At 38.4% G+C, this 26230-nt stretch overlaps 1 protein-coding gene and 1 long non-coding RNA gene across 5 annotated transcripts in view; one reads left to right on the top strand and one right to left on the bottom strand.

Moving 5' to 3' along the window:
- Positions 1 to 20837, bottom strand: part of KCNH8 (potassium voltage-gated channel subfamily H member 8) — a 363281-nt gene extending 342444 nt beyond the window's left edge. Inside the window, exon 1 of the mRNA XM_077865348.1 lies at positions 20508 to 20837. Coding sequence (XP_077721474.1) covers positions 20508 to 20583 — 76 coding nt within the window. The 5' untranslated portion in view covers positions 20584 to 20837. The remainder of the gene's footprint in view (positions 1 to 20507) is intronic.
- A 1706-nt stretch (positions 20838 to 22543) lies between these two features.
- LOC144294341 (uncharacterized) overlaps positions 22544 to 26230 on the top strand; it is a 99753-nt gene continuing 96066 nt past the window's right edge. For all 4 annotated transcript variants that reach the window (XR_013361748.1, XR_013361749.1, XR_013361747.1 and 1 more), the window contains exon 1: positions 22544 to 22765. This is a non-coding gene — a long non-coding RNA (uncharacterized LOC144294341). The remainder of the gene's footprint in view (positions 22766 to 26230) is intronic.

Genomic DNA, 26230 nt, shown 5'->3' with positions numbered 1-26230 from the left:
GTGTTAATGTCTCCACATTCTAAAAGAAACTACACACAGGATTTTAAAATGAGGTTAACAAAAAACAGCTGTTCATACATTAAGCCTTTCTTTCACACTAGTTATGAAACAGTGGCGTTTCAGAGACTACAAAGAGGTTTCAAAAGATAGAAGGGGCTAGGCTTTTACCTCAAGCCCAGGAAATCGGCCTTCAATAGCATAGTCAAAGAATGTCCTCTGGAAATTTGGGGTAAAAAATTTAAAAAGTGAGAGATGGTAGCAGACCAGCTGCGCTGCTGGAACAATGAAAGGAGATTATCTGCAGAGAACATGAAAGTGTTCCCTGTGGATTCCATGGTTTCAATCTAGGCCTACAAGGGAGCCAGCATGGGGTTATCAAAGATCCTGTACAAGAGGGACCCTTGTAGGTAGACAGTGACCTTCTTAAAAGAAGATGGAGGTGTACCTTGGGTGTCTTGGGGTTGATGGAATAGTCATAAGCTAGAGAAAAATGTGATCACTCAAGTCAAGGAAACAGTAGTTGATAAATCCCTTGGGATGTGCTGCCTCTGTATGCATATATATGTGCATGTGAGTGAGAAGAGATCTTAAGAACTCAAGAAAGTGCCAAATAAGAGAACCAGCCTCACTACAATCCCCAAACACATGTCATACTCCAAAGATGTAATAATCAGATGGCACATTCGCCAAACAATCAAAACAAGGCAGTGACCAATCAACATAGCTTCTACCAATTTGGCTAGAACAGTACATATCAAATGAACACCAGGTTTACTCCAAAATGCCAATGACAGCTTTCAATAATACTTGTTGACTAAGAACTTTTCTGTCCCACATATCTCCTCTCTCCTCCAGGTTCAACCCTGGAAGAAACTGAGGCAGCCTAATGAATGGGGGTAGGGGAGGAAGGGGAGGAGGAGAATCTCAATAGTAGGGATCTTTCCTACTATAGGTTACCAAGACAGGCTGGACTTATGCTGGGAGAGGGAAGAGCTAACTTTTCAAAGAAGATGAAAACTGTGACTATATATTGCACTGGATCTTTATTGAGACTATAGTAACTGAAAGATCTTTTCATTACTTAATATTAACCCAGAATGTCACAGAACTTGACATAGATTTCATCCACGTGGGAAGAAACTGGTCCCTGGGGAGCTCATACGGTGACAGCTACAACTATATAATGTTTAGGTGCCAGTTCTGATGTTTTCAAAATTTGTTTTCAGCCACAGAGATTCTTCAAAGGAAAGCTGCTGCAAAGCTCAATGTGTAAAATAGGTGATCTCAGAGTTGCTCTAGTTGGGGGAGGGATGGTGTGGGGAACAAGGAAGGGCAGGTACATGCCAGGGCCCCAAGGGAGCTGAAGGGTAGCTTCAAAGCCAGCCTTGAGATAGTCCCTTCAGTAGATAAGTCCTCATCATCCCCCAACAGTTTTCTCATACTCCTTAGTAATGCCACCTCTCTCCACCCCACTCCCATGCCTAAGCAACCACTGATTGGCCAGAAGTATGTTTACATTCAAATTAGTGTGGCATTGTTCTATAGAAAACTCTGAATCTACTGTAGTCAAACTTCTGGGCTTGTGGCATAGATCTCAAATGATCGCCACCACCAGTTGTTCATGACCCCTTAGGTAAGAACGATTTTTGGTACTTAATCTAACAAGGAAGGTAAATTCCTGGAAAATCCAGGACAATAGTCCTGGATAATAATGGTGTGTTCTTACAAAGCATGAAAATGGTTTGTGTCTCAACGTGAAGTCAAACATTAAGATCTTAATCATGTAAATGTAATGCTTTACACTTTAGTTCCAATTTTTTGTCTTTTTAGTAAATATAGACTACTATAGTCAAAACTGTGTCTATAAACTCCTGCATCACTATAAAGTGCATGACATTTGATAATATATTCTACTTTTCTGGGCTTCAATTTCTCTGTCCATAAAATAAGAATAAAAACAACTTGCAGTGTTGCAGAGATTAAATAAACTGATGTAGGTGAAAATATCAGACACAGCATTGGGTGTATTGTTGCTCATTAGATGTCAGATCTCTTCCTTTTTCCCTTTTCAAAGTAAAATCAGAGTAAAACTAAAAGAACATGGGTTTTGAAATTAAATGGCAAATGTTAGAACCCAGCCCTCCCATGTAGTAGCTTTGGGACAAAATAAACAGCCTCTCTAGGGTCCTCTGCCTCTGTCTCTAAAGTGAGGACAATACAAATATCTAGAATAATAAGAGGCCAATAAAGACTCAAGTCCTTTCCATATCAAAGTTTCTGTCATATTAAAATTAAAGAGATACCAAACATTATATAAACCATTAAATATTTTTCTTAATATTTATATTAACATTCAAAATTGTGGGATAAATTTTTCCCCAAAGTCTATCAATCTACCTTAGAAGATAATATCAAAAGTAAATAACAGGAAAAAAATAAAAATAAAAATAAATTAAAAAAATAAAAAAGTAAATTACAGCGGTGGTGATTAGCTGGCACATCAGTACAGCATGCAACTCTAGATCTTGGGGTCGTGAGTTCAAGCCCCACGCTGGGAGTAGAGATTACTTACAAAAAAAGATGGAAAAAAATTTAAGTAAATTATATAAGAAGTCTAATTTAAGGAAATTTGTATTTGGCAGCTTGGGGTAGGCTAGAAAGCCTTATTTCAAAGAGCTGTGAAAATCTTGATATGAGGTGAACATAACATAGGATGAGGCAGGGACTCCTTTGAGAGTGAAAATAGGTACTAAAGAATATAATTGTATAATATTAAAAATCATTTTTTTTTATATTCGACTGATTTAGTTATATTAATGAATGTATAAATTTTTTTTTCCAAAGCTATTTTGAAACACAGTATTTCTAGAACATAATATCTATATTTTTATATTACCAGAAAGTAACATAATAATCTAAGCACAATGATCTTTTCATTATATTTTCACATAGTTAAGTCTTGCACTTAGTCATATCTGTCTCCTTCACTAAGTTGCTGTTACTGTTTTAAAGACTAGTTCTTTTTCTCTGTATATAGTACTATTACTTTTTTTTTTTTTTTCATAAAATTGCCTGTAATTTTCCTCAATGGTGTATTTTCTGGTTAATAAATTTGAAATTGCGGACATCTTCAATTAACTCTTCACTATAGACCATAAAAAATTATAATTGAAAAAATAGTCTGTAGTTGCTGAAATACCTCGTAGGCACATGCAAATTTTGCTAAATGGATGATATTCTTGATTCCATTTTTCCTCAAAATTTTGCCTCATTGAGAATATCTCAATTCTATCTTCTATATTTAAAGATGTAAATATCTCAGTCTAAAAACTTCATAGGCTCTCATTTTGCCTTACTCAGAATAAATATCTTCAAAAAATATTTCCATAATACAAAAATATGTTATAAAAGGTGTTTTATGGGGCACCAAGCTGACTCAATCCATTAAGCATGAGACTCTTGGTTTCAGAGAAGTGAGTTCAAGACTCTTGGTGGGCATGGAACTTACTTAAATAAATCAATAAATAAAAGGTGTCTTCATGATTATTTTTGGGGTTTTGCCAAATATTGGTGCTGCAAAATCATAGTTCTTTTCGACTGCATTCAGTTTCAGTCTGAACATAAATATGTCCAATTAAAAATAGAACCTGCATCAAAAGAGTCAAGTTGAAATATTCCAAAGGAAAATTAAAGAATTTCAAATATTAATCTAGTGGATAGCTTGAGTTATTGTTTTTTCCCTTTGCTTATCTAGAGATACATTTCAATGTATTTCTGTTTTTGATTTGTTTACAATAGTTGCTATACACTAAAATGAAGTTTTGTGTATGCTGTTTATTAAGTACTTTGATTAAATATTTTCTTTTTTTTTTTAAGATTTTATTTATTCATTTGAGAGATGAGAGAGAACAAAGGGGGTGGGGAGTGCAGAGGGAGCAGGAGAAACAGACTCCTCACTGAGCAGAGGGCCCTTTGCAGCTCAGATCCCAGGACCCTAACATCATGACCTGAGCCAAAGGCAAATGCTAAACCGACTGAGCCAGTCTCCCTGATTAAATATTTTCAAATGTTTCAAACAAAATGAAAAGAAAAAATAAAATCTCACTTAGAAAGGACTAATAACTTTTGTGGACACAGATTATTTACAAAGCATGAATTCAAAGACTCAGATATTTTATTTTTTAATTTGTTTTGTCTTTGTCGTAACTTTTATTTAAATTTTAGTTGTTAACATACAATGCAATATTGTGTTCCAGAATAGAATTCAGTGATTCATCACTTACATACAATTCCCAGAGCTCATCAGAACAAGTGCCCTCTTTATCACGATCACTAATCTAGCCCATCCCCCACATGCCTTCCTCCATCCAAACCTTCAGTTTGTTCTCTCTCTATTAAGAGTCTCTTTTGGATTGTTTCCCTCTCCCCTTTTTTTCTTTTCCCCCTTCCCATATGTTCATCTGTTTTCTTTCTTAAATTCTATATATGAGTAAAGTCATATGGTATGTCTTTCTGTGACTGACTTACCAAGTCTAACATAGTACACTCTAGCTCCATCCAAGTCACTGCAAATGGCAAGATTTCATTCTTTTTAATGACTGAATAGTATTCCATTGTGTGTGTGTGTGTATATATACATATATATATATGTATATATATATGTATATATATACATATATATATATATATATATATATATACTGCTTTATCCATTTATTAGTAGATGGACATTTGTCTCTCTCCGTAGTTTGGCTATTGTTGATAATATTGCTATAAACATTTGGGTGAATGTACCCCTTCTAATCCGTATTTGGGTAAAAACCTACTAATCCGTATTTGGGTAAAAACTTGCAGTTGCTGGATCATAGGGTAGTTCTATTTTTTAACTTTTTGAGGAACCTCCACATTGTTCTCCAGAGTGGTTGTACCAGCCTCCATTTCCACCAGCAGTTTAAGAGGGTTCCTCTTTCTCTGCAACCTCCCCAACTGTGGTTTCTTATGTTGTTAATTTTAGCCATTCTGACAGGTATAAGACCGTATCTTGTTGTGGTTTTGATTTGTATTTGTGAGTAATGTTGAGCATCTGTTCATATGTCTGTTAGCCATCTGGATGTCTTCTTTGGAAAAGTGTCTATAAAGGTCTTCTGCCCATTCCTTAACTGAATTTTTTGTTTTTTGGGTGTCAAGGTTGGTAAATTCTTTATACATTTTGGATACTAACCCTTTATCAGACACATCATTTGCAAATATCCTTCTCATTCTGTGGGCTGCCTTTTAGTTTTGTTGGTTGTTTCCTACACTGTGCAGATATCATTTATCTTCATGAATTCACTTATCTTGATGAATCCTCAACAATTCATTTTTGCTTTTGTTTCCCTTGTCTCCAATGATGTGTCTAATACGAAGCTGCTACAGCCAAGGTCAAAAAGGTTTCTGCCTGTTTTATCCTCTAGGATTTTGATGGTTTCCTGTCTCAGATTTAGGTCTTTCACCCGTTTTGAATTTATTTTTGTGGATGGTGTAAGAATGTGTTCTGGTTTAATTCGTCTGCATGTTGCTGTCCAGTTTTTCCAACATCATTTGTTAAAGAGATTGTCTTTTCACCATTGTATATCCTTTCCTGCTTTGTCAAAAATTAGTTGACCTTGTAGTTGTGGGTTCATTTCTGGGTTTTCTATTCTGTTCCATTGATCTATATGTCCGTTTTTGTGCCAGTACCATACTGTCTTGATGACTACAGCTTTGTAATGTTGCCTGAAATCCAGAATTGTGATGCCTCCAATTCTGTATTTCTTTTTCAGGAATGCTTTGGGTATTTGGGGTCTTTTGTGGTTCCATACAAATTTTAGGATTATTTGTTCTAGCTCTGTGAAAAATGCTGGTAGTATTTTGATAGAGGTTGCATTAAACATGTAGATTTCTTTGGATAGGATAGACATTTAACAATGTTTGTCCTTCCAATCCATGAGTATGGAATGCTTTTCCATTTCTTTGTGTCCTCTTCGATGTCTTTCACAAGTGTTCTATACTTTTCAGAGAATAGACGTTTTGCCTCTTTAGTTGTGTTTATTCCTAGGTATTTTTATTGTTTTGGTACAGTTGCAAATAGGATCGATTCCTTGATTGTTTTTTTCTGCTGCTCCATTATTGGTGTATAGAAATGCAAAGATTTCTGCATGTTGGTTTTATATTTTGTGTCTTTGCCAAGTTTATGTATCAGCTCTAGTAATTTTTTGGTGGAGTCTTAAATATGCCTTACACCCAAAAGAGCTAAAAAAGGAACAGCAAAGAAAGCCTAAAGCCAATAGAAGAAAGGAAACAATAAATATTAGAGCAGACATAAATGATATAGAAACAAACAAATAAAAAAGTAGAACAGATCAATAAAACTAAGAGTGGGTTCTTCGAAAGAATTAATAAAATTGATAAGCCCCTAGCCAGACTTATAAAAAAGAAAAAGGGACTCAAATAGATAAAATCATGAATGAAAGAGTAAAGATCATACCAACACCACAGAAATAGAAACCATTATGAAAGAATACTATCAAAAACTATATGCCAGCAAATTGGGCAATCTGGAAGAAATGGACAAATTCCTCGAAATTCACAAATGACCAAAACTGAAACAGGAAGACACAGAAAATTGGAACAGACCCATAACAAGCAAAGAAATTGAATCAGTAATCAACCCAACCAACAAAAGCTCTGGGCCAGATGGCTTCCCAGGGAAATTCTATCAGACATTTAAATAAGAGTTAATACCTATTCTTCTCAAATTGTTCCAAAAAAAAAAAAGGAAAGAAAACTTCTGAACTCATTCTATGATGCCAGCATTACCTTGCTTCCAAAACCAAAGACCTCACTAAAAAGGAGAATTACAGGCAAATATCCCTGATGAACATGGATGGAAAAATTCTCAACAAGATACTAGCAAATTGAATCCAACAGTACATTAAAGGAATTCTTCACCATGATCAAGTGGGATTTATTCCTGGGCTGCAGGGGTGACTCAATATTCACACCACATTAATAAAAGAAAGGATAAGAATCATGTGATCCTCTAAACAGTTGCAGAAAAGAATTTGACAAAATATAGCATCCATTCTTGGTAAAAAATCCTCACCAAAATAGGGATAGATGGAATATACATCAACATATATGAAAGACCCACAGCTAATATTATCCTTCATGGTGAACAACTGAGAGCCTTTCCCCTATAGTCAGGAATAAGACAGGTATGTCTATTCTCACCATTACTATTTAACACAGCACTGGAAGTCTTAGCTTCAGCAATTAGACAACCAAAAGATATAAAAGGCATCCAAATTGGCAAGGAAGAAGTCAAACTTCCACTACAAGCAGATGACATGATGTTCTATGTAGAAAACCTGAAAGATTCCACCAAAGACTCATATATTTTAAGATTCTAAATGATGGAGCCAGTAAAAAAGTAAACCATGCACTGACATGACAAATATTTTTCTGCATTTAACAACATATATCATGTAGTGTAACTACTATAACTAATTTCTCATATATAAAAATATTTGGCAATTTTGACCACTATAGCTTCTTAGTAATTGATAGATTATCATTGTTTTTTGACACAAAAATGAATCAAATGTACACCACCACCAAATCCAAGCACATTTCTGCTTCATACATTTTTTAAGTTCAATAAACACTGTGTTTACTGTGATATTATGCTATACTAAAATTTACATTTCTCTTGTCACCACTGAGTAACTTTATTGTTAATGATCCACTTCACTGAATTTACAATGACATTTATAATAATGTATGTTCACCTTCTATAGAATAAACTTTGAAAAGCTTTACTTACATCCATAAATTAGATACAAAACTCAAGCATTATTAAAATTAACTCCTTTTCCATCAAAAACTCTGATGGGGGTGCCTGGGTGGCTCAGTCAGTTGAGCATTTGCCTTCAACTCAGGTCATGATCCCCGAGTCCTGGTCCTGGGATCAAGCCTGCATAGGGCTCCCTCCCTGCTCAGTGGGGGTCTGCTTCTCCCACTCCCTCTGCTTCTCCCTCTGTCTATGTCTCTGCCTCTCTCTCTGTGTCTCTCTTGAATAAATAAATAAAATCTTTAAAAAAAAAAAAGAAATGGGAACTCAATATTTCATTAAACACATCTTTCATTTTTGTGAGGTCACTGATGGCAGAAAAGTTTCACTGCAAAAAACTTTTAAAAATACGAAAAATAACTACATTCTACTTAAATTTCATTGTATACCTAAATGATAATTTCCTGTGCTTCCTACTGACTTCACTAACCTGGGCCCTGGTAACTCCATGCATCTCACAGGCCTTGGTGCTGCTGGTTAGTATACAATGCACATGTTGTCCTAGGAAAGGATGTGTGTGTGTGTGTGTGTGTGTTTATATACATATATAATCTGTATATACAGATTATTATTAAATATTTTGTATCTGGAAAGCATTGGCATAAAAGATATGCATTGTTGGAGTTTTTCAGACTTAAATACACATTAAAATAAAACCTATCTTCCCTACACAGATTCCTGAGACATTAGAGAAGACTATAGTCAAAACCTTTAAGTACCAACTGGAGATCTACCAACCCATTTTGACTTATTTTAATGCAATGATTAATAATGATACTACATTAAAAATGAAAAATTTGGTGCAAGTGCTAAACTAAATGGGACTACATTAATAGGCAGAAATATGGATGTGTGGGTACTCCACCAAAATTCAGTAATACATATACAAAAAGAGAAAATTAATGTCAGTATTATAAACACGTGCATACATATACATGTATGTTTGTGGGTTTGTGTGTGTGTGTGTGTGTTTCCAATGTAAAAATTCTAATTAAACATTAACAAGTAAAACCCAGTAACATGACCAAGTAACTTTTATTAAAAGAATGCAAGGATAGTTCAATTGAATTTTATATTAATTGATTCAATAAGAAACCTAGAATTGCTTAGACAGCTGATGAAAAGCCAATTTATAAAATTGCTCGATGAAATAGGAACATATAACAAAGTCTCTTAATAAAGTGGAAATATATAAGAAAATATCTATCCCTGAAACTAAAGCCAGAAAAATGCTTACTAGAAAGACATTAAAATAATTTCCATTGAAAGTCAGGAATAAGAAGGATTTTCTTTACCATTACCATTTTTATTTATTTATTTATTTTAATATTTTATTTATTTATTCATGAGCGACAGAGAGAGAGAGAATGGCAGAGACACAGGCCAAGGGAGAAGCAGGCTCCATGTAGGGAGCCTGATGTGGGACTCGATCCGGGGACTCCAGGATCATGCCCTGGGCCGAAGGCGGCGCTAAACCACTAAGCCACCCGGGCTGCCCACCATTACCATTTTTTAGTAGTATTTATAATGTTTATAATACTAACCAAAAGTCAATTCGATAACAGAAAAAAATTAAGGGGACAATATGTAAGAGTTACAAAAGCTGGAAACAAGAAAAATTTTTATTAGTTGAAGATAGTATTATTTCTTAGTTGAAAACCCCAAGAAACTAACTGAAAAATTATTGCAAGGGATAGTAAAAACTCAGCAAGCTGGCTGGTTAAAAAAATAATAACACATAGGAATCAATAGCCTTCAAATAAACAAACATAACTAAATTAGAAAAACAAAATGGTGGAACAAAAGACTCCACATAGAAACGACAAAGATTAAATAAGTAGGAACAAAAGAAACAAGAAATGTGCAAGAACTTTACTGAGAACCCCCTAAAAAGATATAAATGATAGAAACACATAAGTTCTTAGATATAAATTTTCAACATCATAAAAATGTCATGTTTCATACAGATTCCATTAAAAATACCAACAAGATTGTTTTTAGCTAGATAATCTGGTTCTTAAATTCATAGGGACTTCAAGTAAGTATGATTAGCCAACTAAAACTTTTCTGGAAAAAAATAGTGAAATAAAATCCTTAACATATTGTAAAATTCCTATAATTAAAACTATGACACTAATATAAAGAAAGAGATGAATATAGTAGGATTGAAAGTCATAAGATTAAAAAAAAGATAAAAAAAGAAAGTCATAAGATAGAAAAATTACATATAGAATGATAAAATATTATAAATATACATATAGGAGTGCAGAAGATAACATGATAAACTAGACATAGAAAATATGCATAGAAATAAGCATAGTACAGATGAATTACTAAACAATCATGTTAGGAAAATGGATAGGCATCTAGAAAGAATAAATTTTGATCCCTACATCATATATATTCAATAGATTAAATTGCAGAACTTAGAATGGAGGAGAACAAATTTGAATATATAAAATGAAACTATGGTAAAGCACATAGGATATATCTTAAAAACAAGTTTAATATAGAAAATATCTCTCTAAGTATGACATAAGAAACACAATAAGGAAAACTGATTAATTCATCTATGTAAAAATCAAAAGACCAACCAAAATTGGAAACAAAAACATATACAATTCACATCACTTAAAAATATTCATTTTGTTACTATGTAAAAAACTCACAGGTGTCAAAAAGAGAATACTAGTAATCCAATCAATAAAGGGCAATGAATATGGACAAATAATGCCCCGGAAAGGAAACTCAAGTAGACTTTAATTAAATGTTGAACTTCACTTACGGAAAACAAAGGTACATTCAAAATTATAATAGGAAGCCATTTTTAATCTTAAATTGAAAAGTAATTTAAGTAAAGGGATAAAAAATGAATACGCTGAAATGTTATGCAAACATTAATATTAATACTATTAATACTATCTTTCAAATAATTTTATAACTTTTGGTTTGTTTGAACCAAAAATACACTATAAGATATAGAGCACTATACAGATGGACAAGAGCCCTCAGTGATTATTACTTCTGTATCTTAAAACCTGAATCCACATACTGTTTGAGAGAGGGTAGCAAGCTTATTTTCAGATGATGGAACTATAACTTAACCAAAGATGTACCACATTAATACAATACAAAAGCTGCAATGCCAAGACATGCATTCTTTTCACCATTTATGGAATCATAGGTGTGAAGGTAAAAAATACACCCACTTTTAACTTCATTATTCTTTTCATTGAAGAAATAACTAGAACACCACAATTAAGGACAACTCTACTTGTCAAACTGGGTGTTTGCTATTTTGATAACCTGTGAACTTCTTATGTGGATCCTTTTTTCTAGAAAATCAAACAGAACATGGAAAGATTGGTAAGTGCCCTGGTCTCGGTTCCTTCTAGTTCAATGACTAGAATGAGAAACTCATTTGGACAGACAGGTACAATAAGGAAGCCTATCTAAAAGACAGAAGAGAACAAAAAAAAAAAAAAAAAAAAGAAAAGAAATGAGTTTAGATTATACTTGCAAGTTGGAGAGCTAGGTACTTGTATTTCTTCTTGTAAATTCATTGTGGAGAAAAGGTAAATGATCTCTGTTAAAAGATGTCAACAGTACCTGACACTGGAGAATATATTTCTCCCAATAAAAGGAGACTCAAAATAGGTAGAAGAATTTCTTCTGTAAGACACTAACAAGGTAAAAACACAAAATGATGTCACTATAATAGATATGAGAATTAGAATATCTTCTATAGAGAGATTAGCCTGACAATAAAAGAATCACAAGTTCTAAAATCAGCAAATTCTAAGCACCAAAATCTCAAAGAAAAAGGATTTCTTTATTTTTTTAAAAAAATGGACAGTAGATTTTCTTTGATGAGCAAAACTGCTCTGTACAGTGAATGCGTTAAGTAGTTCCAGATATGAGTCTTAAATACCAATCTAAAAACATTCTTTAAGTGACAAGTACTTAAACCATAATATATCAAAAGGGAAAGAAAAAAACAGCACATAGACTAGAAGGGGCTAAAAACTTTAAAGCAGAAATGCCTTTTGGCAAGAATTAGAAACTAGAAATGATACCACAGATTGCCCTAGTTTGTTTATACTTGCTATAAAAAAAAACACATTTTAAAGGCAGTGTGATATAGTAGAAAAATCACAGGCTATAGTAGAAAAATCACAGGCTAGTGTGATAACACGGAAAAATGCTGAGCTTGAGTTTTGTCATCTGTAACAAAAAGGGGGGCTGCCTTCCCCCTTGCTGGGCTGTTGGGTTGTGGCAGGAACAAATAAAGCACCAGCATAGTATACAGAGTGTATGTAGACCTGCCCAACATGGTAGTCACTACTATCATTAAACTTTAATAAAGAAAATTAGCACTTGAACCATGTGAAAATGAGAGGCTAGAAGCTAGTCTAGAATTATGTTTCAAAACTAAAGTTAAACAACATAATACTGAATATAAGGAAAATCAGTTAGCACCAAAGGGAAATAAAGGCAATTAATTACTCCGCAACTCTAGCCTTCAAGGAGTTTGCAATTCTTTTACACCAAGAATCATTTATTGAGCCATAACTTTGTTCCAAAGGTAAGCCTGAGCAAGGGGGATACAAAAGAATAAAGACAAAAGAATAAAGTCAAAACTTGAAGGAATGGAGTGCTGGAATATGAAAGCATAGAATCAGAACACCAGGTAATGTGGAAGCAGGGAACAAATGCCACTTAATTCAACTTGAAGCCTCATAGAAAGAGCTTAGATACAAGGTAACCCCAGGATGGGTCTTGAAGAAAATGGATCTTGCTCTTCAAGTGACTGGCCAAGGCACAAAGACATCAATGAACAGGGGATTCAGGGTGAGTAGGTCTGCAGCCTGGGAGACAAAGGTTTGAAAAGATTCTGCAGCATCATCTTGGGGTCATTTGACACTAAGGACTTTGGACAGTCTCCAAGAGGTAGCAAGGAGCTGATAGATGGCTTTAAATAGGAGGGTTAAATGATTAAATCATAGTGCTTTTATTGGAAGTCACTCTGGGGACAGTGTAGGCTGAAGGGTAGGGAGTAAGCAGGATATGGGCCTATCGCCAGAGAAATCCAGTTAGAGTAATGTTACAACTGTGTAGATAAAAGAACAGAGGATCCAAACTAAAGAAGAAGCAATGAGAAGGAGGTAAGGAGCCAGATTAGGGCATTTCTAAAGGAAAATCTCAAAGACTTGGTAACCAATTAGATGTGTGGACAGTTGAGGGCAACTCAGATTTCTAGCTTGGAGAAATGGATGGGCGGTGATGCCAATAACGGAGGCAGAAAACATAAGAAGACAAATAGGTTTGATAGGCCAGGAAAGATTATTAGTTCATTTGGGGACATGTGAGTTTTGAAAGGTTTAAGGGAGATAGATAGCTGCATTAACAGCTATGAAGGAAAACCAAAATATATCTTCCAGGGAATGCATAAGCCAAGAACTGTATTTGACTGTTTAAATTACTGAGAAAGCTCTTCAACTGCTCCAGTTGTTAAATATGAACTATGTCATAGGTAAAGCTGAAGTCTCATCTTTTTTGTTTGTGGGCTCTACTAAACCAAAATGGATTTAAAACTTAGTATTTAGACTATCTCAGCAAATATACACTGTCAGATTGAACTCTACTATCTCTACAGCGGTTGCAATTCTGTACCTTTTACTGTTGGCACTTCTCCAATTGACTTCACTAGAACTGAATGCTAGCACACCCTCAATTCTTTTTCTTCTCCACAGGCACAATTTTATAGTATAACACAACCCTGGAGGAGAAGAGTACTCAGCTATGTGGTGAGAAATCAATCTCTCTCTTTCCCAAGAGATAAAAGTTAAGCTCCCTGGGCAAAGCAGACATTTGTAAAAACATGAAGAACCCATCAATCCACTGAATTCTCTGGGACCCTTGTCAAAGTGTAAAAAAGCATTTTTAGAAGAGATAGTAAGAAGAAACTTCTTAGGTTTCAAGGTGGATGTTTCTCCTGCATTATGCATCAGACTGTGGAATATGGAAAGGTTGAGAGTTTTTACACCAGGCATAGATGGCACCGTACTATTGTACCAAGATATGAATCTATCACTTTCAATGGCTTACGAAGACAAAGTACTCTGACTTAGAGACATCCCATGTCTGGCCTAATTTACTTTCCATTCTCCTCTTGCCTCTACCTTTTGCCATCCACATCCTCTAAGATACTCAAAGACACCCCTCCCCCTTTTTAGCTTCAATGACCCTGCTACACAAATTAGCAAACAGAATATTGTCTTTGTTCTTATCATAATATGAGCCAATAATTCCTCCCCAGATGCCATTCTTTATATAAAACCCTGCCAGATCATTCACCCACAGAAATTATTCCTTTTTCATCCAGATGTGCACAGTCCTTTGCCTATATCTCCTGAATATTCTTATCCATTTCCAACCTATCCTACAATACCTTTTGCATACATTTATCATCTTCTTTGAGAGGAGGACAAGCCTGGTTTACTCCAAAGATCCTAGCATAATGGCTGTGTATATAGTCAGTGTTGCTTAAATATTGTTGAAGAAATGATTGATCATTGAGACTAAAGTAAAGATTTCATCAGAATGACTGTATCATTCTAGAAATATGTTAGATCTAGGATATCCCAGAAATGGGTAACTCAGGACCTTCAATGTGTTTCTCATGCCAGAAGAGGTTCATGCCATGGCCTTTGGTCTGGGGTGATACTAAAAGCCAGAGCCTAAGAAAAATATATAATGAGCATAACTTCCATTTTTAACATATTGGCTATCAATTTTCCTCTATATAATGATGTCAGATCAAAATTATATGATATTTTAAAGACTATATCATAAAAATTTTCTTATTATTTGTGTATTTCACTCATCAAAAGAAATGTATGTCTGATAAAGGCATAAATCCAATTCTTTTTTTTTTTTTTTTTTTTTTCATAAATCCAATTCTTATAATCAAATGCTTTGTTCATTGCATGGAAGTTATGAGAACTGCTGTGGTAAATCCTTTGCAGAGTAAAGAATTCATCTACAAAATCAAAGCATGAGAATAAATAATTCCCTCCTCGCCCTTCTTTCTTCTCTCCTCTCTCTCCTTTTCCCTCTCTCTTTTTTCTTTCTAATTTTCAGTAAATCTAGAATAAATTTAAATAAAGAACATTATTTAGTTGAACATAAGCCAACTTCAATGCAAGAGTGCATAGAGTCTTAAATCTGGGACATGGCTAGGGGCATGAGAAAGACATGGAAAACATATTTTTTCAAAGTAGTTCACTTAGTTTGCCCAGAAATAGGCCTGGTTAATTAGTAAGGGAGAAATACCCCAGACCCCTTAGAGTGCAGTGCCCTGCTTTGGCTATAATTCTTTGCAGATGCCACATTCTTAGATTGTTTCTCCATCCAGTACAGGTTAAGAGAACCAGGTACACAGACTAACAGGTCCCATTTCTTATCCATAGAGAGGGAACCCCCTGTTAAGGGACTGGATTAATATCCTAAAATAATCCAAAATTTCCCACATCACTTCTAGATCAGAGAATGAAGAGTATGACAGGACAGCTGACTAAAATGAACTAGACTAGTTTTACTCCTGTGCCACCGCCAGATAGTGAGCAAAACCCTTCCTCTAGTAGGCTGGAATTCACTAAGATTCCAGATGTAAACTCCACAGGGTTTCATGCATATAGAACTACAGAGTTCACTTAATAAATCTACTTTTTAGAACAAATGTCAGAACATTGGATTTTGTATGATAATACAATGGTGGATAGCATCTGTAGTAGACAGTTTCAAAATGGCCCTCACAATTCCCAACTCCTTGTATATACACCTTGTCTCATCCCTCTCTCGAGTGTGAGCAGAACAGATGATTTTAGATGTGATTAAGATCCATAATCAGTTGACTGTGAGTTAATCAAAATGGAGATTATCCTAGGTAAGCCTGACTTAGGCAAATTCTTAAAAAGAGAGACTTTCCTGCTGCTCTAGAAGAAGCAAACTGCATGGTTGTAAGAGGCCCTATAGGAGAGGACATGTGGCATCACCTGAGTGCAGCTGCTGGTTGCTGAGAAAAGTCCCTGGCTGATAGTTAGCAAGACAACAGAGACCTCAATCATAAAACCGAAAGGAATTAAATTCTGCTAACAACGACATGACCTTAGAGGAGGGCCTCAAGCCTCTGCAAAGACCATAGGCCCAGCTGAGGACTTGTTTGCAGCCTTGTGAGACCCTGAGCAGAAGACCCACCTGATCCTTGCCTAGATGTCTGGCCTACAGAAAATGTGAATTATTAAGCCACTAAGTTTGTGGCAATTTACTACACAGGAAAAGAAAAATAATAAAGAACTATCTCTTTAAACATAAAGAATAAGAATAAAAGAGACTACAAGTAGCACAGAAAAAAATTTTTAAGAGTCTTTATAAACTTCTGTTTGGGGAGAGATATCTCTAGAATTCTAGCTATTTCCTTGAATGTTTTCATGTAATAGCCTTTTATAGACAGACTCGTACATAATGGAGCTCATTCTTTTTTATTGGCTAAATGCCTTTGCTGGTATTCTCCAAACTACAACCCAGCAAAGACTTAGGAAGATCTCCACTGTCCTACCTTATTCTTCCACCTTCCTGCAGTATTGGATTCATTACCCTTCTTTCTATGATTATAAAGTTAAGAGCTCTATGTTCCGTGATGAAAGCATAAAAGGAAAGATGGAAAAAAAGAAGAAAGGAAATATGAAAAGAAAAACCATTGCAGTTACCTCTGTAAAGGAAGTATTTCAATTTTAACAAATTTCCTTGGATCATTTTAAACAGGCTATACAGAAGTACATAAAGTACATGCAAATATGAATGAGTTTCTAAACTATTGTTATCCTGAATACTTTGACTAGAATGTCCTTGATAGAGTCACTGGGCTACAAACTTCCTTTAAAGTTTAAATCTTGTTTCACTAACCCCAAAGGAGAAGTATTCTGGCCAAATTTTGATATGACTAGAATATGTAGGCAAATTTACAGCTATGAAAACGTACCATTATGTATGTTTGAAAATGGACACTTGCTTCTGAAAGTTTTATATCCTCAAAAAAAAATGTGTTTTGCTCAAAAGGTACTCCATGACAAATATCTGTACTAAAAACTATTTTTAACATATGTACTTATGTCTTCTCTACTATACTTTCTCTTTGCAAGATTAATATTCATGTGCTTAATCCAAGAAGTCCACTCATAGAAGATTTTTTTTAAATACATCAAATATATTTAAAGAAAAACCACGTAGGAAAAACGAATTAGATCCAGGTTATGCTGTTAAAACTTAGTATGTGTGTGTGTGTGTCTGTCTGTCTGTCTGTTTTAGAGTGTTTCCAGTGAGAAGTGTGGCTACATGTAATGAGTCAAAAAAATTCATTGGCATTACTTTTTTGTCCTAAATAGTGTATACGTAGTTAATGTTAGCAAGGTTCTTAGTTTTTCTCAGTCTCACTGCACTTCAATTAAACACAAACCAGGAGAACATAATTCAAAAGTACATGTATTTTAGGGTAGTTTTACCATAAAAAGATTCATATTTTCCAATAGTTTTTAAAAATTATATTGGATATGAGAAAAATATTTTTCCAATTAATGGTCCACAATTGTCTTTCAATCTTGACAAAGAGCTCACTTAAATATCAAAAGGAAGAAATAACTATTATATAAATAATAAGGTGTCACCAGGTGATAAAATATATTATTAACTTCTTTTATGTTGCCCTGTGATAATATTTCAACTAATAAATTAATAAGATTATGTTATGAGCTTTTATTATTGTATACTTACTTTTTTCCTGGGAGAAACTTTAAATGTTTTAGGTTTTATTATTTTCCGTTACAATATTAAGTCAGTAAGGCTAATAATAATACTGCATGGTGGTTAAGTTAACAAGGTGGTTTGCCAGGATTACTGTTTTTTCTCTTCATTTTTTTTTTCATCAGGATTACACAATATAAAATAAAATAAGAAACTAAGATGACTATAAAGTGTACCTAACAAATAATCCAATATACCAAGTAAACATATTACATTTTGAGTATAATAACATCATTCACTTTCTGTAGAATTTTTATTTAGGTAGGTGGAAGTTTGGTGAATTTAAAACTTGCAAATAGTTTTGTCTTGCACAAGGAATTAATACTATAAAAAATCAAGAGAAAGAAGGATGATCATAGGAAGAGTTTCAGGGAATGAAGTATACTTAAAATTTTGTCAATACAGAAAAGATAGCACAATAAGATAAAATACTTAGCCAGGGAAATGGTATGCCCATGATTCTAGATACAGCAAAATTTGAGGCTAAAAATGTGTTTAAAGTATTCTTTTAAATTTCAGATTATTCAAGTCATCCTACAATTGAAAAGAGAAGTAAATGAGAAAAATACAATCTTTTTCCCTGGAGTGGGGTTTGTTGGGATGAAGGGTATTCATTAGATGTAAAAAGAAAAAAGTCCTGCCAAAGTAAACCTTCATGTTACTCCTCATTTTGAAATTTGTTTCAGTGATTTCATACAAAGTGGTTCCCTATAGGAATCCCCCAAGTCCCAACCAAGCACAGACCAAGCATGTTCTCCAAAAGTTTTAGGTTTAGGTTTTGGTTTTGGATTTTGGTTTTGTTTTCTAAATGCTGGTAGGTAATGATGGTCTTCCCAAATAAGAATTTAAAATTTCTAATCCATTTTAATTAACATTAATGTTTAACTTTTTAAAAAGGAGCTATTCACTAGTACACCCATCTACATGCGCTCCAGTCATCAAATGTTAGAGTGACAGAAAGAGGCAAAGGTATCTCGTACTGATGGTCTAAAGCCCCTCTCATTATAACTGATATCTAAATATATTGCTGCAGTAATTCTCAGGGCTATGCTGGGATGACTCACTACACTATGCACTCCATTCAACTTTAAATGACAATGAGATAAGCAACTACCATTTACCAGTAACCTCGTTTTTAATAAATGCTTTTGGGATCCATGTTGAGAGTCTTTGTGGCTTAAATTTGCAACTTCAAGAAGAAACAGACAAACCAAACTAATCAGCTCCTAAGGTAACAATTAATAGTACCCACGTTCACACATGGTTAAAGACAGCAAGGGTGATTTTGTATGCTGTTCGGGTGGTGAAGGTAATGGCAGTGGCAGGGGCTATAAGTTTTATTACAGTATTTTCTCTTATTATCCAAAGAAGACACATTGGGCTGCACTTCACCAATACTGTCTGACACATGTAGAATATAAAAGGGAAGAGAACGACTAAAGCAAGAGTTAAAAACACTGTAAGAATAGCCACACCTTTTGCCCTGAGTAGGGTGGATATCAAAAATAAAAAATGAACAAAATCAGGTAAATTATTCGTCTCCCTCCCATGTAAACTTTTCCAACTATTCCTAAAGCACAAAGTCCAGGACTTTCTTCTCACCATAATGGGAATGTGTATATAGACTACTGGAGTGGAAATAGAATTAGAGGTGATCTCTCATGCCAGTTCCATGAAATACACCATCATAGTAAAAGAACAATGATACTTGAACCACAGAAGAGCCTTTAGAATAAAGGAGTTCCTATGAGTTTTGTGTAAGAGACAGAAAAAGGAAAGATAACACACAGAAGCAACATAAGCTAGGAGGAAGGTGAGGATATTCATATTGAAACCAACTAAGAGCATTTTTAGGGGTCAGAGTACAGAGTCCTAAGCCTGTTGGGAAGACCAACAGGCTCAATAAAGAGAGCTCCGGAAGCCTGGGAAGGAACGGGGACCTGACCGTGGTCCTGAAAGAGGACAACTTGCAGGTGATTCCAAACATCTCCAAACGTCCACAGGACACTAACTATATCCTTGTTTTCAACTATAGCTGAAACAAGCTAAACGTCTAATAATACTCACCCTCAAAAAAAAAATTGGTGGAAACTTTCTCATACGATCAGCCTTTATAATGCCCAGCTCATCCCTCCCCAACAGTATATCCTAGAGTGAGGATAATCTCAGGACTGAGAGGTACGCTCTTCTAGCTTAAAGGCAGGAATCAAGATTCTGACAAACTCATAACGCTTAGAATTCTACAGAAAGCTTACAGTTGGCAATCCTGATTCTAGTTTGCGTGTCTCAAACTCTTATGGGAAACCATGCCTATCCGAAAGACCTCAAGGAATGATGCTCCATGGAAGCCTAACATTTCAAACTCACCCTGTAATCGAGACAGCCTTGAAACTCTAGGAAGGTAAGGTGGAAATTCACTAACATGGACATTCCCGCTCTCACCTCGTTAAGTTAATTTTTCAAAAATTTTCAAAAAAAAAAAAAAAACAGTCCCATAAAGAAGTGCCCGATCCAGGTCCCACACTGAACACGGGCGTCGGTCTTTCTTCAGGCTGCTTGCTGGCTCCCACAAACCCAGGAAGTCAAGGGGACCAACTACACCAATCCAAAGTGTTAACACTACACCGAACCATGGGTGGAAGGAAAGACGCCTTTGCAAAAACGGAAAGAATTTCACTCCGCCGGTGCAAAAAAAGACGGTGGGAGAGAAAGTAATTTATACGTGAAAAATCATTCTCGGAAAATAGCACACAACTCGTCGAAGTGCAAGACTTACGTGTTCCGTCAAAACGGGTGGCGATGGTGTCGAGGAAGGTGTTCTGGGGCGCCAGTAATCCTTTCATAACCGGCATTTTTCCAGCGTGGTGTGAAATTCTCCATCAAAGTTTGTCCAGAAGGATGGTTCGGGAGGAAAGCGCCAAGAAGGGAGCAGGGGAGCGTGCTGACGGCAGCGGAGGGCAACCTGGCGTGGCGCTGGGGCCCATCCGGGGGAGGAGGATGGAAGCGGAGAGGGAGCGCGCTCCAGCCAACGCCGCTCCGGCTGGAGCCTCCCCGCGAGCGCTCCGAGCCCGCCCCGCACCTCCAGGCGCAGCCCGGCGCAGGCTCCCTCTCCCGCCCCCTCCGCCTCCGCCAGCCGCCGAAGCCCCCCCACCGCCCCTCCGCGGGCCTCGCACCCCCCGCCCCGCCCGGGAAGAGCCCGCCGTGGCCCGGGGCGCCGCGCCCTGACCTCAGGCGCTGGGGGCGCGGAGGACGGCGCTCGCTGCAGGGCGAGGCCGGGTGGCGCCCAACCTCCCGGTTTCCAAGGGGCGCGGGGAAACGCGCGCGAGCTCGACTCCCACCCCCCAGGAGCCAGTGAACAAAGACCCCTTTGTTCCCGCTCCGTCCCTCTCCCGGGGAGACCGGAGTCCCGTGGGTGTGGTACTGGAGAAGGGGAGGAGACAGGTTGGGGCAGGTACCCGGGAGCCTGGGAGGGGGCAGCCCCCCCCCCCCCCCCGTGGTGTCCGAGAGAACCGAGGCAGCCGGGCGCCTGCGGGGGGAGGTGGCCCCCTTCCGGCACACCTGCCGCGGCGAGTGCCCGAGCCTGCAGCAGGGCAGCTCCGAGTTAGTCGCGCGGCCCCCTCCCCAGCGACCCGGGTCTTGCAGCCTGAAAACTAGTCCAAAGCTCCTGGGTTTTTCCACCTCTCCTTCCCGGGTTCAAAAGCGGGTATTTCGGTCCCGCTCTCCAAATTGCCCGTGGCCTTCCCAAGCCGTTCTAAACTAAAAGAAAACAATAAGAGGTTTTTTTGGGTTTTTTTTGTGTGTGTGTTTTTTTTGGGGGGGGGTTGTTTCTTAATGGACGATGCATAACCGGTTTCTCACTCTCGGATGAAATGTAAATAAAACATTCCTAGAAAAGTTTTCTGTTTTTATTGATTTGCAAAATGCACTGTTAAGTGCAAGCAGCAAGGTTGCCTCGTAAGACAAGCCACCAGCTTCCACAGCCAGCAGCCTAGGCCGCCTCCTCCCCAGCACCCGACAACCCCCACCCGCCCCACGGCGAGGCTGCCTCCGACGCTGGAGCCTCCGGCTGGAAAGCCTGGCCGAGTCCCCGGAGCGGCAGGTGTCGCGGAAAACGAAAGCGGGCTCTCGGTGCCCTTGTCCCCTTTGCCACGCGGGGACCCGGGGCTGCCGGCGCTCCGCCCGGGGAAGCCCGGCCCACGCCTGGCGCGGAGGAGGCCCCGCGCTGGGAGCTGCGGCGCCCGCACAAGGGAAGGAGACGTGGAGGGAAAAGTTGGGAGCCCAGGGACGGAAAAACAGCCGTCCGCCAGGTGCCGGCGCACCCGGAAGGGAGGGAGGGAGGGGGCGAGCGAACAGGTGTGCAGCCTCGGCGAGGGGCAGCTCGCGTCCCCGCCGCCTGCGAGCTCCCGCGCGGCCGGAGCGGGGAGCGGGGAGCGGGGAGCGGGGAGCGGGGCGGGGGGAGGGGACGGGCTCCTGGGGCGAAGGGGAGACCCTGAGGCTGTCGTCACGGCCGCCCGGGGCTGCGGGGGGGCGGGGTGGAAGCCTCCCCCGCACCCCGCCCCCAGTCCCTCTTCCTCGGTGATGCACTTCCTGCGGCCGAGGATTCCCTTTGTGTTGAAATTCAAGAAGATCCGGCTGCGGCGCGCGGCCTGCGGGGCCCGGGGGCGCGGGCCGGGGCGGGGACTCCGGCGTGGGCGGCGCGGGGCGGCGACCGCGAGGCCGGGCCTTGCCGGGGGTCCCCCCGCCCCCCGGGCCCCGCCAGCCGCGCGCCCCCCCCCAGCCTCGCGTCCCGAGCCGGCTGCGCGGTGCGGAAACGGAGCCCTCGGGGGCGGTGTCCCCCACGCGGCGCGCCCAGACTCCTGCGGGCGGCTCCGTTGGCTCCCTCGTGGGCAGAGTGGGGAGGAGGCCAGAGGGAGCCCCTGCTTCTGTTTGGGCGGCGCGCCGCGTCCTAGAAAACCCGGGCTGCTGCTGTGGATGTGAAAGCCGGAAAAACGCCCCGCACCTAGTGGCTTGAAGTTCAGCAGGAAATAACATCAGGTGTAAACCAGCATTCGGGTTCATAAAATGTGCACTGTAGAGCTGGGTGTCTGTGTGTGTAAAAACGGTTGGCTCGTGGCCTTGATCTTCGTTGCCAAACGCATGCAACGAGAAAGGAGAGGGGCTTAAGAAAGGCAACCCCAGAGAAAGCCTAGGTTTTATGGGGGGGGGGGGGAAAGCTCAGCATTTATCACTCACTGTCTTAGTCGTTTCTCCAGTACCTACTGTGTGTGAGGGACTGTACTAGACATGACAAGATTTCTCCCCTAAAATCATAGTCCAGCCTCGGATCATACTGAATCCTACTGGTCGGTAGTAGATGGCTTTCACCACCTCTTACGTGCTCACATCCCCACCAAGAAGTCTTCAAGACAGTCATCACCACTCTGGTCTTGGAATCCAGGCCTTCCCTGAGTATCCCAAGAGACAGGAATTAGGAACTACCAGTTTCTAACTACCTGGTCCAGAAACTGCCAGGACTAAAGCAGGCACAGAATCCAGATTCAAAGGGAAGGAACAGAAATCCATGTATTAAAAATCTCCAAGTCGATTGTTAGTATTTCAAATTTCAAAGGAGATTGCCTTATGACAGTATTCCAAAATTTGATTTAAAAACCTAATTTCACCTATTCTAAATATTTCCATAACAATTTAGGATTTAGGGGTACAAAATCTTGGCTCGAGTCCGTAATTCTTTATACGGAAAATGTTAAGAAACAAGTGTAAAAAAAAAAAAAAAAAGACACAAGTGTAAAAATATACATTGAAATCCCTTGAGAACTAAAACCATGTATAAATGGCAACGGTTACTGTTTTCTTTCATGTTTGTTCTCTCATGTTGGTGGAGGTCATGGAGAGGATGTGACCACTGGTTGACCCCGGAGCTGGTCTCCAATCAGAGACTCCTCACTTTCCCCCTATCCTTGTAAAGTATTTTCTGCCTACCTTTCCCACAGCCTGGAGCTGTTTTCAATGGCACAGACTTGAGAAAGCAAGCTTTTAAGCCGTAGCTAAGATTTTGGTGGGTGGATGCCAACATCTATTCGTTTTGCAGCTACTCAAGACAAGCCTAGTATGTAAGTCCTTCTGCTGGTTAAACCTGCCACCTACTAATCTGGAGTGGCCTGCCCTTTTCTTTGGTTTCTCCTTGCCCTCTGCATACAGGATTCATTTAAGGTTTTACCTGGGGAACTCCTGAGGTTTCAAAACAACACCTCAACATTTCATGCTGTCTTTTCAGTCTGGATGAAATTGAAAAGGGGCTTCAGAAACCACCCACCCACCTCCACATCTGTTTGATGGTTTTAGGTCTTCTTCATGTCCAGTTTTAAATTATAGCATTCATTCAATACCATGGTACAAATAAATGTTTCATTGATGTCCATAGGCTTTGAAAACATTGTTAAACTTTTTCTGGCAACAAGAACTTTTGCCCTCAGAGGAGAAGTAGCTATTTTAATTTATAGGCTGGTAAAAAAAAAAAAAAAAGAATGTCTACTCAAAAGTGTGGTGTTTTGGTTTTACCTCTACCACTTATCCCCTTTGTGACTTTGTCACTACCTTGGGAAAGTCATTTAATCTTTGTGACTTAATACTCCCTCATCTGTAAAACTGGAATAATACTTTCCCTACCTTCTTCACCGAGTAGAAGAAAATATTTGTGAAAAATCTTTGAAACCTGTAATGTGCAGCACATGATATAAAGCATTATTACAAACATCAATTTCTCCTTTTTTGTTGTCTTCTAACACCTAATTCAAAGTTATTTATACACAATAAATATCATTGACTGTTACAATATATGGTCTTATTAACTCAGAACACATTCATGTATTAATAACCCATCACAACCTATGGCTTCTGAGTTTTTCCTTCTAAATATAAATGACTCTAGAAGCTCAGAAGGAAAATCAAGTTCATTCATTTCTTTTACTAATGCTCTTGAGTTGTCCTGCTGTGATCCAACTAAACTGGATTCTGGTGGTATGGTTACTGCCTCCTGTTCCCAAAATACATTCAATGTGTATAGAAACTGGAATATTCTGGCAAAAACTTCCAGAGTTATGATCACAGTCAGGATAATCTAGATTATACTTCAATAAAAATATAAAATCTCAGTGGCTTTTTACAGCAATGCTATTTCCTGCTCACTCTACATTTCCAACATGACTTGGCAAGTACCTCTGCTCATTACTAGGGTCCAGATTGATGGAAACTCTGCTCAAAATGTTTTCCCTGATAAGAAAAAGAAAATATGATAGAACATACACTGTTTTAACACCTCTGCTCACAACCTAATGGGTAAAAGGAGTCATGTGACAATTTGAATTTGAAAAGGGTGGTAAAATACAATTTGTTTTGTACCCAGTCTTAATTTATAAAGGTGATGACAGAGGTCAATGCCATTGAAAGAGAAGTTTAATATCACTTACAATTTCCCTAGAAATGAGAGACAAGACTCACGATGCAGAGCCACAGAGGGAACACCAAGGAAACAGAAGCAAGAGTGAGGGGAGCTCCTAGGTCACAGCTTTTACTGGGATTTCTGTGGGAAAGGCAAAGCAGGACAGAGTTTAAGATTGGCTCATTTCAATAGTTGTGGTGGGATTTAGGCCACAGGGGTTGCACCTGGCCCTGTGGTGATTTAGGGCAGGGGAAATATTAACTTGATGTGAGAGATTTAGATAAGCTCATTGACCAATTATGCATATGGTCTTCCTCACCTATAAGATGGAGAGCTTTGGAAGTATTGTGTGAACCTTCATCTATTAGAGAGAAATAATACTCATACTCTACCTTGAACCTTGTGATAATTAAATGAGGTAATAATATAAAACACATATAATGGTATCCATAGTAAGAGCTCTATAAGCATAGGATATTATTTTAGGCTCTCCTGTGCAGACTCTCACTTTGGGAACTTAGGTCACTACAAACCTTTGGCAGCAGTCAGATAGCTGATTCCTAGGGGTTCAGGGATTCATCTAATAGCATCCTCAACTCTTGGTAAATTTTCACAATATTCAAGTCACACAGCCAAGAGTATAATCCAGACCACTTTGCCATTCAGTTTATGTGAGCCTTTTCCGGAGGGTGGACAATAAAAACTGGGGCTAATATTTGCTTTATTCATTTATTAAACCTAACTATCTTTTCCTTACCTTGGAATATTCTGTCACAGGAAACTTAACATTATGTCCTTTAGTGCCCATCCGCAGTTTTCAACATTCTGCTTAGGCCTCTTGAAAGAAACACTGCTCCAATTTCATCAGATCTTAATGGTGAACACCTTCAATTTCATCTTCTCTCATCTGCCAGTGATTTTATAACTTCATTCATCCTACCATCTTTCCTTTTCTCCCAAAAGATTAAGTGTTCTCTGTAAGAGTATCATACAACCCCCATAATTTTTCATAGTTGGCTTCTAGAACTGTATTCCATTTGTCAAACCTTCTCCCCTATGTA

This window comes from Canis aureus, chromosome 22, assembly GCF_053574225.1.
Source record: "Canis aureus isolate CA01 chromosome 22, VMU_Caureus_v.1.0, whole genome shotgun sequence".
Classification (NCBI taxonomy): domain Eukaryota; kingdom Metazoa; phylum Chordata; class Mammalia; order Carnivora; family Canidae; genus Canis; species Canis aureus.
The sequence above is the reverse complement of the archived record's forward strand: the minus strand, read 5'-3'. Positions and strand labels throughout refer to the sequence as shown.